This window comes from Furipterus horrens, unplaced genomic scaffold (assembly GCF_987537825.1).
Source record: "Furipterus horrens unplaced genomic scaffold, mFurHor1.1.pri manual_scaffold_1, whole genome shotgun sequence".
In the NCBI taxonomy this organism is placed as follows: domain Eukaryota; kingdom Metazoa; phylum Chordata; class Mammalia; order Chiroptera; family Furipteridae; genus Furipterus; species Furipterus horrens.
This window is the reverse complement of record NW_028327171.1, coordinates 2,524,032-2,540,173: the sequence shown is the minus strand read 5'-3', so window position 1 is coordinate 2,540,173 and position 16,142 is coordinate 2,524,032. Positions and strand designations below refer to the sequence as shown.

At 60.4% G+C, this 16,142-nt stretch overlaps 1 protein-coding gene across 1 annotated transcript in view; it reads right to left on the bottom strand.

Moving 5' to 3' along the window:
• Nucleotides 1-2,190: 2,190 nt before the first annotated feature.
• The window catches only part of ITSN1 (intersectin 1), a 159,404-nt gene continuing 145,452 nt past the window's right edge, over nucleotides 2,191-16,142 (bottom strand). Inside the window, exons 32-39 of the mRNA XM_090271503.1 lie at nucleotides 14,399-14,497; nucleotides 10,323-10,490; nucleotides 7,805-8,017; nucleotides 6,590-6,711; nucleotides 5,502-5,584; nucleotides 5,171-5,254; nucleotides 4,558-4,731; nucleotides 2,191-2,881 (exon numbers count right to left, since the gene is read on the bottom strand). Coding sequence (XP_090127629.1) covers nucleotides 2,733-2,881; nucleotides 4,558-4,731; nucleotides 5,171-5,254; nucleotides 5,502-5,584; nucleotides 6,590-6,711; nucleotides 7,805-8,017; nucleotides 10,323-10,490; nucleotides 14,399-14,497 — 1,092 coding nt within the window. The 3' untranslated portion in view covers nucleotides 2,191-2,732. The remainder of the gene's footprint in view (nucleotides 2,882-4,557; nucleotides 4,732-5,170; nucleotides 5,255-5,501; nucleotides 5,585-6,589; nucleotides 6,712-7,804; nucleotides 8,018-10,322; nucleotides 10,491-14,398; nucleotides 14,498-16,142) is intronic.

The following is a 16,142-nucleotide window of genomic DNA, read 5'->3' as shown; positions in this document are numbered from 1 at the left end:
TCCCTGTTTCTGATGCTTCAGTTGTTCAAAAAGCAAAGAAGAAAAATGCCCTTTGTAACATGAGAGTTCCTCAGGGGCACAGCCCTCTCCTCTGCCACCAGGGCACAGGGACACGTGGTCCGAGCAGTCAGACAAGGGACCCGGCCCGCTCTCTCCAGCGTCCCTCACCCAGTGCCAGGCCCGCCCTGGACCCAGCAAACCAGTTCTCCAGGAGATGGTGCTGTCTACCCACGTGCAGGGAGACAGTGTCAACCGGAAACCCCGCCCCGCGGGACAGGGACACGGACCGTCCCTTCAGGATTGGTGGTCTAGGCCCAGCCCAGTGGGCAGAAAAGCCCCTGGCTGGCGAGAGGGGGTCAGCACAGCCCAGAGAAGGGGGGTGGGCAGGGCTGGGGTCAGAGCGCCCGGATGCAGAGAACAAGAGCCTCCCCATCTCTGGAAAGCAAAGACCTCAGTGACACATTGCTTAATGGCGAGGGACATTTCGTCTCTGCGAAGTCCTGCCCCGGCAGCCGGAAAGGCAGAAGGGAAGAGAGAGAGGCTGGAGGTTGGAGGCTCCACGCGTGCCCTCCTTCCTCTTTCCCGACGCACGTCGCGAGTCACAGCTGCTCTGAGGAACAGCCGGACGCCCCCAGAAGGACGCGGTCCAGCCTGCCACCCGCGGGCCATCTCGGGATGCTCAGCGCGGTCAGCCAGGGGACAGGGGACAGGACTCACGCATCGCCTTCCATGCAGAACCAATTCCAACGACGGGACTCTGCGGGCGGGGACCTCCCGCAACCGGAAGGGCAACAAGACGTGTGCCACGGTGCACGCCATTCCTGCCCACGCGGACAGTGACGCCTCACGCTGGCACGCAAAGGAGGCCCGTGAAGGAGAGGAAGGACAGAAGGAACGGAGTGGGAGGTGACCCAGAGCTACCCCGTTACACGTTCAATGCCTTTGTCTACCGTGGGGACGCGTCCTTCGTAAACACAGCGAACAAGCTGGATGGGTTACAGAAAGAGGAAAGCGTGAGGGGTCCGTCTATTCATAGATTTAATTTAAAACAGCTTCTGAACAAAAATGTAAACTTAAAGTGTTCTGACCATGCTTTCTGCGGTGAAGTGGCGAACACACACACGCCCGTGTTCAGGGCGGAGGTTTCTGACTAAAGGGCGCGTCTATCTGCTTGTTTCAGAAAATACTTATGTCTGTTGTTCTTGATACAAAACTCCACGCTATCTTCAACAAATAAATAATAAAGTGGTTTTTAAAAAGTATGAAATGTAAACTTTGTTGCCCTTTCCCACTCGCACGCTCTGAAAGCCGCGGAGCCCGGGGCCCAGCGAGGAGGGGTGCGGCCACTGCTGTTGACGAAGTGCTGCTGCCCCCCCGATTGAAGCCCAGGGCCTGCCATCGAGGCAAACACCAGCACAGGAGAGCCAGACCCCAGTGCCAAGAGACCATGCGGAGAGCATCTCGTGACCATGACAACTGGGACTCTGAGGACGGCAACATGCAAACAAAATATAAGCCACGTTTCATTAGCCAATCAAGTTATTATCTAGTTAACCAGCCTGTCTCCCGGCGGATAAGAGGGGACAAATCCGAGGACTCCAACCAAACAGCTGACCCGCGGTCGGGCACTCCTGCCGGGCCCCAGCGCACAGGCTCTGCCGCGGGAAAGCTGCTGTGCGCGGGGAAGTCGCAGGTCTTCCTCCCAGGCTCGAGGGGCTGCAGGCTCCCAGGGTCTGATGCGCTCAGGCCTTTCCACCCACTTCCAGATTGTCCCCTTTTCTTTTCATGCCTCAGGGATGCCTGTTGGGATCGTACCAAAGACAGCTCCTGACATGTCCCGTGGCGGTCAGGATCCGGCACGTTCCGGCGAGAAGAGGCTCCGAGCTGGTCACCAGCAACAGCCGTGAGGAAACATCACAGGACCTCCAGCCACGAGAGAGCTTTCCTACGGGGCCCCGGCAACCAGGGCCCAATGCTGTGGCCTCTCAGGGGGCCTGGGTGACATGCTCTGGCGGAGTGTGACTCCGGAGATAACAGGCTTCCTTCCCACCTTCCAGCATCACTGGAGACCGGAGTCCAATCACCCGATCGTAGCCAGGGGCAATTTTCATTGACATCTATCAATATAAGACCCAGAAGGGCCTGCAGCCTTCCATGGACCAGCTCTGCAGAGAGCAGCCTGGTGTCTGAGCAGGAGCATCTTCAGGGGTGATTAGATCCAGGGCAGCGTCTCAGATTGGACCCCGGGGGCGGGGGGAGGGGAATGACATTTCTACGGTGCTGACGGAGCCACCGTAACTTTTCCTAAACATACCAAGGACTCAGTCAAGGGGCTGACCAGGGGCTGGTGGAGGTAAGACATAGGAGGGTCACGTGAACTCCCCAGAACTCAGACAGTGCGTTTGTAAGTCATTTGACAGCAACCAGAACCAGGGATGGGCCGGGCCCCCAGGCAAACCTCGCTGGCAGCTGTCGGATTTCAAAGACCCTAGAAGCCGTAATGAGACCTGCAGTGAGGACAGAGGAAGACAGTTTTGTTTCCTCAAATAGGAGACTATTGTCAGGGAGGGGGATGGGGGGGATTGTCGAGAAACTCCGAGAATCACCAGGGGGCCTTTCTGCACCGTCCTGCTGCCCTGGGGCTGACCCACACGGTGGTCTTAGGAAGGCGTCGCCACTCCACACGGCACCTGCCGGCCAGGCCGGACCCGGGAGCCTGCCCGGGCCGCTGCCTAGGGCTCGTCAAACAGCTGCAGGTCCAGGCGGACCACAATCTCCCCCGTGGGAACTTCGTGCAGCAGGAGACACTTGGTCACGGGACCCTTGGAACCCTGGTCTTTCTTGATGTCGGCCACGCGGATCTCCGTCCGACCCAAAAAATCTGAAAGCAGAACGAACAGACCCTGCTCAGAGAGGGGGCCCCTTCTCCCCTAGGCTCGTGTTTGGCCTGTGGCGGCTTCCCAGGGGGACCTTCTGCTCTCCCTTCCTGGAAAAGGGAGTTAGCCGGTTTGCAGGGACCCATGAACTTCCTACGTGACACACGGAGCGGAAAGAAAAGGACAGCCGGGCGGCACCAAGGAGAGTCTCGAAGGGGTTAAAACGCAGACCGCAACCGCCCCACACCCAGGCCGCAGTGGGTCTGCAGGCCGCCTGGGAGCCGCTCAGTCCGCAGCCACGTAGGGGAACCTTAAAGGAACCACCGGGAGGGAAGACAGCCCATGAGGGACAGAGCCGGACAGTCCCCTCTTCCCCCAGCAGCTGTCCCAGGAGCGCGCTCTGCGGCCTCGCACCACTTCAGAAACGCCAAGGGGGTGGCCTGGCCTGGTTCCCCCGTGCCGGTCTCGGGGCCGCCGGGCAGATGCGGGGGGCAGGCGCGGGGGCCGCAGCTCCGGGACCCGCACGCTTTCGGCCGCTCCCAGACGGGTCTCAACAGCCCTCTCTTCCCACATCGAGCATCAGCACGAGAGCGGACGTGACTGTCTGAAAGTTTTAGATGCTGATGCAGACGCGTGCGCGATGGTGGCAAAGGGCCCCCCGGCCATTGAGTCCCTCCTCTGGTCATCTGACGGCGACTTACTGAACCTGCTATACCGACCCAGGCTCTCCCGGACAGGACGCAGCCTCCTTGCAAAGCCCCCGTGTTACACCCGGGAGGTTTCCCTGGGGGGCAGCCCCCAGCTTGTCTGGCCTCCGTGGGCACGTTGCGGAAATACCCTCCTGGGTAAGAACACCACCAGGATCTTCAGCTTCCGCCCCAGGGGAGCTGCTGTGCCATGAGGTGTCACTACTTAAAAAGAAACCCGTTTTCACCCCAGTTGACGATGAGACAAGGTCAGTGCCGGCAGCCGGCCGCTGCGCCGGGGCGGAAACCGGGAGCAGCTAACTCGCGGGGGGCTGGGGGAGGGAGTCCGCCCAAAGCGCTGAGAGCCGCGGGAGCTGTGCGCAGACCACGCTAACGTGAGGCCCTCACGCCCAGCACGCACTCACGCCCCCTGAATAGCACGAGGCCGCAATCTTAAACCCACTCTCTGGTTTTTATCGGGGGGAGGAAGAAAGAGGGAGCTTCTTGGGGTCACTGGCCAAACCCCTTCTTCTCCAGGCTCGGAGCAGAGACAGGAAACTGCCTGCGGGGAAGATGTACCCAGCACAGCTCCGCTTCCTTGGTTAACCAGAAGTGTCTGGCAAGAACCCCACCCGATCCTGCCACGTTGTGGCTCATGTCCTTCTTGCCCAACAGACTGGTTTTAGCTGCTATCGCTGTGGGTGTGGGCCAAGGACTACGGGCTGGGCTTCCCTGGGGGCAGCACAGGACCATGGTGTTTGTCCAGGGGAGTGGGACCCCTGAGAGCCAGCAGCTCTGTCCTCTGCCCCGGCAGGCCCCGGCAGCGGTGCCGTGTGCCGCTCGGGGGGCTGAGGCCTGTCCTGCCCCAACCTCCTCTCCGTGGGGGAGGGAAGCGCAGGCCTGTCCGGCCACCCCGTGCCCAGGGAGAAACGTTCACCCGTGAAGGCTGAGCGGCGGGGAAGGAAGAAGGCCCCCAGCCGCCGCCGCCCGCTCACCGTCGGGCGAGAACTGGTCCCTCTCGAACACGGTGATGCAGAGCACTTCCTGCTCCAGGTCTCTGATGAAGAACTGGCAGTTGGAGTTCCACTTGGGGTTCAGGGTGTCCTGGATGGTCTTGGTGATGTGGCACTGGGAGCCCATGGTCACCTCGCAGTACGGGTTGCTCTTTCCTGGGGGGCACAGAGCCTGCTCGACCCGGGCCCGCGGCGGGCTCTCCGGGCTCGTCCCCGCCACTGCCACGCCTGAGGAGGGGCCCGGACGGAGAGTCCAGGCTCACCCCCTACCGCTCAGCATCGTGCTTAAGCTGACGCAAATCACGGGGGCAGGGGGCTCCGACACTAGGCCTGCCCTCTGCCCCTGCCTCGGCCTCGGCCGTCACGCCCACGGGGCACAGCGGCCTCGCAGACTGCTCGGAAAGCCAAGGCGCTGGACAGGATTTAACGAAAAGAACTCTTGGTTTTTAACAACTGCTACAAAAACCAGTTCTGGAAGGAAATTTAGGGTGATGGAAATAGCAGTTTTTATTTGATCTAGAGCCAGCCTGGGGGAGGCAGAAGGGGCACCCCCGCCCCCCAACACACACTAGAGGGGGCTTGCGGGGGGCCTTACCGTGGGACCGGCAGGGCTTCAGCTCGATGCCTTCCACCACGTTCACCATCAACCTTCCGATCCCCGTGGCCCTCTGAGAGCGGACTTCGACGGCAGGAAGAGCGACGCGAAAGGCTTCCTCTTAGCATCGGGCGCTTTCCGCCCCTGCCGGCCTGTGCCGCCCCTTCCGCTCTCGCTGCCTTGCCCCAGGAGTGTGCCCCCCGCCCCGTCCTGCACCCCGCTCTCCCCCTCCCCCGCAGCCACCCGCCTCCGGCCTCTCCCCCCCAGGCCCACCTTCCACTCTGAGGTGCCGGGGCCCCGCTAAGCGGCTCTCTGGCCGGCCTTGCATTACCCAGGTACGCCTTCTCCCGCTTCTTTTTCTCCGTCTCTATGTACAGCTCGGACGCCGCTTTGATCTTCTGCACCCAGGCGGTCCTTGCAAAGGAAAAGACAGGGAGGTGCCAAGCAGAACTCAGGGAACGGCCTCGGGGCGGTGTGAGTGCGGTTTCCAGGGCTCTGCTTGCTCCTTCGAGTCTAACAGCAAAGGCTCAGAAAGAGAGTTTTGTCTTAGGTCACAGGAGGCACCTAGTTATTCCTCCCGTGGATAAGGGCGGCATGGTGACACTATTGGGGGTCCCGAGACCTCGCCCATGTCCCGTGGACATGCATCGGTGGGAACCGCAGTCCTGGAGGTGGCAGGGCACATGGCCCCTCCTGCCTCCGCTGGGAGCACCCCGCGTTTGCCCAGCCAGCAAGGCCCGACGCTCTTCCTTACTATACACCCAAGGGGAGCACGAAGCCATCTCCCAGGTAAGGGACAGCTTCCCACAATGGGAGCCCTGCCCCAGGGTGAGCACTTCACTGTGACGTCTCTCCGTCATCCTTCAGAGGCCTGTCTGCCCCGTGACCGTGGCCAGCTTGCTGGTCGGGACAAGCGCTCTGTGGAATGTCGCTGGCCTGCGCCGGGCCCACCCTTCAGAAACTGACCTGTTTCATGGGGCTGCAGGGCAGCTCCTGAAGGCCGGACTGGAGCGAACTGCCCGCAGTTCCAGGACCCAGAATGTCTGTCCCCGGGAGCCAGCGGAGAAGGGGCCGTGTGGGTGGTCCCGTCAGCCCCCAAGCGGCTTTCCTTTTGCTCTCTGCCCCCGGGGAAACCTGAGAGGCTCCATTTATCTCAAAGGAAGCTGAAAATGCCACCCCCCCCCAAAACAGTTCTCAAGCTAAATTAGTTTCAATTAATTTCATTTGAAACGCTCATGCCATGTGCCCCACTTCCGTGAGTCCCTGGAAGAAAGTATGACCACCTCCCGCGTCCCCTCCAGCCAGGCACTGTGGCGTTGCAGCCGGGGGAATGTTGGGGCCTGCTGGTTAATTAAATGTCCCACACGGCCCTGCACCTGGCGGGCTGGGCGCCGGGCGCCGGGGGGCGGCGGGGCTTACCTCTCGTTTATGCTCTCCGCTCGGAGCGTGTAGACGCGATCGATGTGGGAAATGTGGAAGATGGGCTCATCCCCAGACGGGTCGGTGGGTAATTTTACTAGAACCTCATTTAGGAAAATAGGCTGAAAAAGAATGCAGAGGCATTAGGAAACCAGACAGGTGTCTGTACGTGCCTGTCAACTCCAAGTGCGCGCACCTGTGTGCACGTGGCCTGTGAAACAGACCGTGTGTGCACGTGTCCCAGTAAATTAGAATCTGTCTGCGTGTGTGTGTGTGTGTTCTAGCAAACTCTACCCGCATAATGATTTTGTGTTAATAGCAACTTTCGTGTGTAGCAAATCATAAATATGGACACCCCCATTTTGCAGGTATTTTTTAAGTCCTTCAGACTAAGGACTGCTCTGTTTTTCCTGCAGGTACCCTAACCCGCAAACAGTCTCCATCAGCTTTACCTCCGAGCAATTCCCCACCAAAGATTTTCAGGCAAATTTTCTAATGACAATCTACCTACGTCCGTTGTTCTTTTTCTCTAAAACAAGGCTAACTGTTGCTTCAGAGAAAACTCATCTGTCAGAACACCCCCGCAGAGACACATTTAGAAAAACAACATCCCATGACAAGAAGACACATGCGTAGGAGCAGATGAATACACAGCCTAGGGAAACCTCCACAAAGGGACTGCTTATGCTGGCGGGGGGAGGGGGGGGTCCTTCAAACTACCAGGAGAAGTTTGGAGGGGACGCGGGAATGTCCAGGAGGTGGGCACCTGAGCTCCACTCCCGAACTTCCCCACGCCCGCCTCCTCTGCACACTTGGCCGTGAACGCCGCCAGGGCGGGGTGTGGCTCCATCACGTCTGGGGGACCCATGCGGCTACCAGCAACCGGTAGGTGGTGCATCAATGGAGCTGGGTGACGTCCCCTTCCGGACAGCACAGGGACCCCTCGGGTGGCTCCGGACCACCCCAATAAAGTAAGTTGCAACCTTTCTGCTGGTGGTGGTCTGGCCTTCGATTCGTAAAGAGCACGGTCTCTGCGAGGCATGACCAGGCAACGCTCAAAAGACGAGGCGCACCTGCGCTGGAACTCAGTGGCCCAAAGCCCCGGTCACCCCCGCCTTCCCCGCCGCGCCGCGGCCGTGAGCACGGACGACGCGCTGACTCCTGAGAGCGTGTGCCCCATCCCACCCAGCCAGCGTGATCCAGAGTCCGACTCACTGTTTTGTACATTTTATACTGCAGGTTGGACTTGGGGCTGAAGACTTTGTCGGTGCCGGAGGAGCCCAGGGGCTTCAGGGTCTGGGTCAGCAGCAGGAAGTCGTTGAACAGGAAGCCGTACAGCTCCTTGTTGCTCTTGGCCTTGTAGAGCTTCCCGCTGTGCAGGAACTTGCGTGGCCCCAGGCAGTTGGTCACCGAATTGAACACCAGTTGCTGGGAAAGGAAACAAAACCCGGAGAAGTCAGGCCAGGTGGTGAGTTGGGGTTCTCCGCACCCGAAAGTGTGGGCTCTGTCAGAATGTGGGGCCAGGCCTCGGCAGGTCTGCAGCCGAGGCCCCAATCGAGGACCCTGAGAATATTGTGCTAAGCAAAATAAGACAGGGAAGTCAAGGTCCATATTATTCCACTCGCGTGTGGGATAGAAAACTGAAAGCAACAAATGACTAAACAAGGCAAACGCACAAACAAAACCTCACAGCTGCACGGTGATGCCCGGAGGGGAGGGGACCGGAGTGGGCAGTGAAGCGTAAAGGGGGCCCCGTGTACGGTGACGTAAGAGCACCTAAGAGCTATGGATGATTCGTGAATGCTGACCTCGTGTCTCCCGTGTATATCCTCCTCAATCAAAGGCACGAGGGACAGAGGTCTGGCTGCTGTTCTCCCCTAGAGAGAGCAGCCACCTTCCTTCCCCAGACATAACACAGTGTCCTGGACAGACTTGTTCTGCCGTGGCTGTGAAACCTGCTGGACAGAGCAGTTTCCCACCGAGCGGGGCGTGGGAGGCAGCTCCCCCTCACTCTGTCACCTCACGTGAGCAGGCTCCGAAGGGGCAGAGGAAGACTGAGGCAGAGACAACCTCACTAGGGCCCCCTTTTCTGACAGCAGGGGAGAGGCTGAGGACGAGGGAGGCCACAGCTGTGCCCAGGCAGCAATGCCAACCGGGAATGTGTCACAGCCCCTCCTGCCCACATTCAAGCCCCAGGGAGATGTTCTACCCAGCAGCCTTCGAGGCCAAGGCTCTCCCCAGAACCATGAACCCTACAGACCTCCCTGGGGAGAGTATTTGTCAAGGGGTGATGAGGTGGATGGATGGGTGGATGGTGGATGGAGGGATGGGTGGATGGATGGATTGGGCTGCCCAACCAGCGAGAGGCCCTGAATTGCACATCGGCACAAATTCCAACGCGGGAGCCCCCGTCAGCCGCCTCGGTTCCCACGGCACTGTTTCCGCGACTCCACTTCCCCCACGCCTGCACTGAAGGTGGACAGGCGGCGGGGCAGGGAGGAACAGCTGGTCTCTTGCTCAGGTAGTGACTGCCTTCGAAGCCACCAGAGTGGGGGCGGTGGATGCTGGGGAACAGTGTGTGCGTGCATGTGTGTGACTGTGTGTCTTTGAACAGCACGAAAGGAAAGGGACGCTCCGTGAAGACAACTGAACACTAGAGGAGACATTGCTGATCCTGGGAGCACAGCGGACCAAACACTCTGACTCACCCAGTGGAAATTTTAAAACTGGGTGAAGTACAAAATTGCACTTTTTAAATGTAACAGGGTGACAAAAATAAGAAATTTGCAGAGGCCAAAAACAAAATGAAAATGTAGTTCTGGCCGGGTAGCTCAGTTGGTTAGAGCCTCGTCCAAGTACACCAAGGTTGCAGGTTCAATCCCCAGTCAGGACACAAGCAACAATCAACCAAACAATGCATCAGTGAATGGGTAAGTGGAACAACAAACGTATTTCTCCTTCTCAAGGCAATAAATAAAGCTTAAAAAAACGAAAAAGGACATGCAAACCCTGGAGGACAAACAAGCCTCAAAGCGGGCTGTGGCCATGAGAGCCTCTCTTGAATCTGGTGACCTTGAGCTCCCACTTCCACGGCTACTCGGGGTGCAAAGACAGGAGATGTGTCAGGCCCGCGCGATGTGGGGAGCTAACGGGGAAGCGGCAAGAACTGGACCCTGAGGAAGAAGGACAGATTCGAACACAGAAGATGTGAGCAAGGACCCCGGACTCTCTCTGACGCTGATGTAAATGGAGGGAAGGCCGTCCCACGGCCGCTCTCTGACCCTTAAACCACAGTTCGCACAACGGCGTGGCCCCACAGCCCCTCCCCATTTAATTCGGGGCGATCCCGGCCAGAAGCCTCTCGGCAGGAACGCCACCTCAGACGGCCAGGCCCCCACAGCTGAGGTCCTGGGGAACGTGCGCTCCCGGCCGGACACGGCAGCCCACACAGAGCCGCGGGCCTGCGTGGGGAGGGCTACGGAAGAGCAGACAGGAGCTGGATTCGGGGGCTGCCACGCTGCAAACCTACAGGACTACGTTTCACCTGTGTGAGGACATGAAGGAGGAGTGCGGCCACTCGCACCACGAATAAGACACGAGGAAGCCACCAGCCACCGACTGCAAGGAAGAGGGACTGCCGGAAACGGGAAGGAAGGCACCTGGAATTGGAGCACGCGGCGGACAGAAGCAGCGGAGGGGCCGGCGTGCGCCGTCCGCCCCGGGGCCCGCTCACCTCGGACAGGCCCTCGCACTGCACGTGGGCCTGGATCCACTCCAGCCGGTCGGAGTTCTCCTTCTCCCGCACGCCCTCGTTCACCTGCGAGCACAGCTCCTCCGCCTTCTCCAGGGCCTGCCGCAGGTGGCTGTGGTCGGGGTGGTTCTCAGGGGTGTTCTCCAGGATCTGCACGGGACACCAGAGGCGACAATGGGGGGGTGGGGGCTGAGGTTCTGGCCCTTGGCGGTCAGGCCCCACCGAGGCGGCGCCCGGCACAGACCTCTCCCGGGCGGTGGGCACAGAGCCACGCAGCTCTGAGCGCCCATCGCGGCCCTGACATGGAGCACTGGCAGTGCCCTTGGGGGACAGGGGCGCCACGGTATTGACACTTGGGGTGTGAGGAGGGCAGTGGCCACGGCAGTGCAAGGATGCACCCGCATGCACCCAGCATGGGTTTCTCCCAAGAGAACGGCTCTTTGCTGGGTCTGTGCCCAGCAGTGGGGGTCCCTGCCCAGCGGCGGGGGTCCGTGCCCACTGGCGAGGGTCCCTGCCCGGCAGCGGGGGTCTGTGCCCAGCAGCGGGGGTCCCTGCCCAGCGGTGGGGGTCCGTGCCCACTGGCGAGGGTCCCCGCCCTGCAGCGGGGGTCCGTGCCCAGCAGCGGGGGTCCCTGCCCAGCGGTGGGGGTCCCTGCCCAGCAGCGGGGGTCCCTGCCCAGCAGCGGGGGTCCATGCCCACTGGCGAGGGTCCCTGCCCAGCAGCGGGGGTCCCTGCCCTGCAGCGGGGGTCCGTGCCCAGCAGCGGGGGTCCCTGCACAGCAGTGGGGGTCCATGCCCAGCAGTGAGGGTCCATGCCCACTGGCGAGGGTCCCTGCCCGGCAGCGGGGGTCCCTGCCCGGCAGCGGGGTCCATGCAGCTCTAGACCGGAACGCAAACAGGTGTTTCTCTGGACGGACAGGCCCAGCCGGCGGTTATGAGTTCCAGCCCAGTCCTCCTGGAGGAAACCCCTGCTCTGCCTGTGACCAGTCACGACGTGGGCCAGCCACAGACATGTTCTGAGCCTCAGTTTCCTCACGTGAAGTGGGGAGGCTAATGGCACCCCTTGAGAAAGCTGCTGGGGGCACCACGTGGCTCGACACCAGCGAGGCGCTTGCAGGGCCCCCGGCCTGCGAAGGCGCTTGAGGACGCGGGCCTGGATGCAGTCGCCACGGAGAGAGGCCCTACGAGCAGGGAAAAGCCCGGGCCCTTCGCAAGGCCCCAGGAGCGTGCGGAGGGCAGACCTGCCCAGGCCTCGCCCGCGACAAACGTGCCCGGTGCTGTCGGGTTCTGTACAGGCGGCGTTTGCTCCAGGAGGAAGGTCTGCGGGAGCCCAGGTCAAGCGAGTCTATTGGCGCCATTTTTCCAAGAGGCTCAGATGGAGGTTGGCATTTTTTAGCAATAAAGTCTTTTTTAATGAAGGCAGGCACATTGTTTTGTAGACAGAATGCTATTGCACACTTGATGGACTGCAGCAGCGTAAACATCGATTTCAGGCGCCCTGGGAAATGCTCGCCTTGTGGTGTGGTCTGGAGCCAAACCCACACACAGTCTCTCCCAGGTCTGCCTGGACAAATAATTCGAATAGGCCTTACCCTGACCTCAAGTACACGCTTTGGTTTAAAGTCCTAAGTAGGCGCCCAAATTGAGGAAAACACACATTAGAATCTCCGTGAAAAATCTGGATGCCTCATCTGCGACCCCAACAAAACGCCTGGGGCTGGGACTCAGAACTGGGGATTTTCTAGAGTCCTCCAGATGATTCTACCATGCAGCCACGCGTGAGGACCGCTGCTCTGGACCGGCACCCCACAGCTGGATTACGTAAACTTACTTGTTTTGTTTCAAAATGAAAATAGTTTTACTGGTTTTTCTAATTGGAAAAGTAGGAGTGTGCAATGCACAATATTCAGAAAGTTATGAAGAATCTAAAAATCACCAATAATTTCCATCTCTGGAGATTACCTTTGCTGACATCCTTGTTAACATACTCTGCTTATATACCTATAGACATAATTTTTAAAAAGGAAAACCAGGCTCAGACCCTCCTGTTACTCCGTCCCAGTCGGCAGCGGGCCATCTGCTGCCCACCAGTGCCAAGGGCTCCGGGATGTGTCAGCGTGTGAAGGTGAACCACAGCGCACGCACACGCTGCACGTCCCATAAAACACCACACTGTTTCCAGTGTTTCCGTGTTCCTCTAATTATTTTTAAGAAAAATGTTTGTGCGCCCCGGCTGGGGGTGCTCAGTGGACTGGGTGCCAGCCTGTGAATCGAAGGGTCGCCAGTTCAAGTCCCAGTCAGGGCACAGGCCTGGGCTGCGGGCCAGGTCCCCAGCTCGGGGCGTGCGGGAGGCAACCAACTGATGTCTCTCTCGCACATCGACGTTTCTTTCCCCCTCTTCCCCTCTCTCTAAAAATAAATGTAGAAAGTATTTAAAAAAAGAAAACTGCTTCTGCACGAGTATTTTGACACGTCCCTGATGTGCAGGACTCACGCGACACAGAAGTACACGGAGCACATGTGGATGCTCCCTTCGCTGCCTGCCTGTACCCCCGGTAGCCATGCCAACGCCGGGCTTCCCGCCCACGCCCTTTACACGCTGTGCATACGCTTCATAGCCGCACGGAGCGTGTCACCTGTTTTGCAAAAGGGCCCGCACCGTGAGATTGCTCAGGCGGGGCTGCTGCTTTCTTCAGCTCACGAGGTTCCCGCAGGTCCCTCCACGCCAGCACACGGCAGTTGGCCCCTGTGTGAGACCATCCCCCGGGACAGGTTCCCCCACAGTTAGTTAACTGCTCCCCTTAGGGAACACCGCGGTTGTTCCCAGGATGAGAGACGCTTCTGTAAGTGACTCTGACTCTAAACCCTTTAAGGTCCTGTCCTGGGGGCCTCCTAGGAACTCCTGCGCCTCAGCACGAGGAGAAAACACTCAATCGTGGCGCTTCTGCCGCTCCCCGTCTGCGCCACGTTTAAAACTCTCTGCTCAGCTCTGCTCGCTCTCAGGCCACTGTCGGGACCTCTACACGGCGGCCACCATGTTCCCGCAAATAAGGATCATTTGTTTCTCCTTTTCAATATTAATGCCACTGAGCTCTTCTCTGGCGTCTGCTTTTCTTCCATCGGCTGGATCTAGAACGCCCAGGGCAGCCGCCTGCTGGCACCTGCCCGCTGGGAGCCGCTGTGCGGGAGGGAAAGAAGGCTCGCGGGCGTTTCAGTGGGAGCTGCTGAGCTGGAGGAGCGGACGACCACGGGCCAACCCCATTCAAAACCGGTTCCTTAACTGAGCCGATGTGGGTGTTCTGTGGGGTGCGGCTGGCGTCGGACCGGGGAGACCACTCGCGTGTGAGGAAGGTTTGTTACGGACACGGGGACCGAGGGGATCGGCGCACACGCTGAGGAAAGTGAGAGCCGGGCCTCTGGGGAGAAGGGAGCTCCGAACACTCCCGGGAGAAGGAGGCCGGCAGCAGTTCTGCAGCGTTAGGTCGGAACAGGAGGCCCCGGTGGGGCCTGCTCTGCACACACACTGATCTCGAAATACATGTGTGCGCACGCTTGCATCTATGTAAACATGCGTGTCTGCATATATACAATACGTGTATTTCCAGACGCTGCCACTGAGGCACCCGAAGGCAGCACCCCTCAGCGGCAGCGAGCACAGCGGACCCGGCTGGGCCGCAGGTTCTCCACGAAGAGGAGCCGGACCTGCACCTGCTGTCCGGGGACCACCTGCTGCCCGTGACCCCAGAATCCCAGGCTCGGGGACGCCTGGCCTCCCGCTCGCTTTTCAGATGGGAAGCAACCCAGGTCCGAGCTGCCACGTCCCAGCTGACAGGGTGGAAGCCACCTGGGCGCACGCGGAAGGTCACGTGTTACCAGCTCTCTCACGATACACGCTTTTCTTTCTGTGCTACCACGCCGGTGCCCCCCCCCCCCACCTGCTGGTACAAGATCTCTGCACAACAGACAGCAGGTGTGCCGGCCGGGGGACTCACCCGTGACCCCGGCTCCCCGAAATGCCGAGAGAGCCACCGTGTCTGTGAAAGGGGGGACAGTACTTACGTTTTTGATGATCAGGGGGTATCTTGTCACCCGCTGCATGGGCTTCAGTATGAAGCTCGACAGTGGCATCCCTTTGCACCGAGGGTCCATCGCCAACCTCTGAAATGAGAGATGTCTGTGAACGTCCTGGAGAGACCGGCGGCGCCGACAGTGACGCCTCATTGTTCTGGGGGACCACAGAGGGGCCGCCCTGGTGCAGGACGAGGCATTTTGCAGACGGGGAACCAGAGACCCGCAGCTGTGACTCAGCCCCCAGGGTCGTGCCCCGCTCTGCGGGGTCCTTCCAGGGGACACAGGGTTCCTGCCGGCCAGAGATGAGATCACAGACGATTGCTCCTGGGCATCTGCAGACATGTCCTAACATCCCCGGGAACAAGGGCCATCACAAGGACAAAAGTTCCCCTTGAGTCCCGGAGATGCTGGGAGGGCGGACGGCCGTGACTGTTCCGGGGGGAGCCTGCACCCCCTGAGGGCACCCCAGGCAGGGCAGGGACGGCGCAGCTCAGACACAGGCCCGGACCCCAGCGCCCAGCCGGCCGGCTGTCTCCACCCACACGCCCTGCCCCCTCCTTCCACCACTTCTGCCAACTCTGCCCCTCATCCGGAGGACAAGTGTCCTTCGAGCCCCCAAAGGTGCCCCTATGTATTTGCGCCTGGGACTGTATGCAGCCTGGGCTCTCCAAGGCTCCGTTCTCTGCCAGGAGCGTCCACGCCGGGACCCGCGCCAGCCGGGGACATGTTCCTTCAGGCCCCTCCAGCAGGTCCGGCAGGCCCGGCTCCCACAGGGGCGAGGCGGGGGAGCTGACGCGGGGCAGGTGGGGGGGGGCACAAGCCCCCTCTCTGGACTGGTGTCAGCACTTCCCTAAAGTTCAAGGGCATCAGTGATGGACTCATCCAGCCCGTGCCCTGGTGGCCCGTGGCGCCTGCCAGCCCCGCATCTGCTCTCTGGCCTGTAGTCCCCGCCCAGAGTGGCTTCTTGGCGACACCCCTGCCCTTAGCATGACCTCAGCATGCCCCCCTCACTGGCCAGCACATGCAGCATCTCATGTTGAGGAACGGCAGGTGCGAGAGACACAGCAAACGTGTGGCGCTGTGGCTGGAAAGAGACCGCAGTGAGCTCGCCACAGGACACCGTCCCGGGAGGAAGGCGTGGCCCGGCCCCAGACACGTCCGGCCAAAGACAGGCCTGTCACCACCATTCCTATTTTATTGTCTATTCATCAAAATGTGCCTTTTAGCAGAAGTTATTTTATTCTTTTTTTTTTTTTTCCTGTGAGAGAGGCTGTGTGGGCTGACATGCCCAGCAGGGACCCACCGGGCCAAGGCCCATCCCAGGACAGCAAACCCAGGGCCTGGGGCCTCCAGCAGCAACCCCCCTCCCCCGCCAATGTCCCCCTGGTGAACTCCTGGGTCTCCGGTCGCCTGTTTTCCCCCAAAGCAGAGGTCCTGGCCTGTCACTCACCCCCACGGGCTGCCCGGAGTCCAGCCCACGAGGAAGGACCCGTTGCGAAAGGAACAAAGGGTCCATTGGGGCTGCGGGCCCTTCCCTCGGCAGGCGCAGGGCAGGGCCAGCCAGGAGGAGGGCGCTCAGATTAATCAGAACAGGGAACCTGAGACCTGCCGGTCCTCGGGCCGAGTAAGGAGGCGGAGAACTGAAACCTGGATCCCAGCGCCCCACTAACCCCGGACAGCAGCTCGGAGCCCCCAGGCCGCGCTGGGCCCCTCGTCCCAAGCCCCAGCCCAC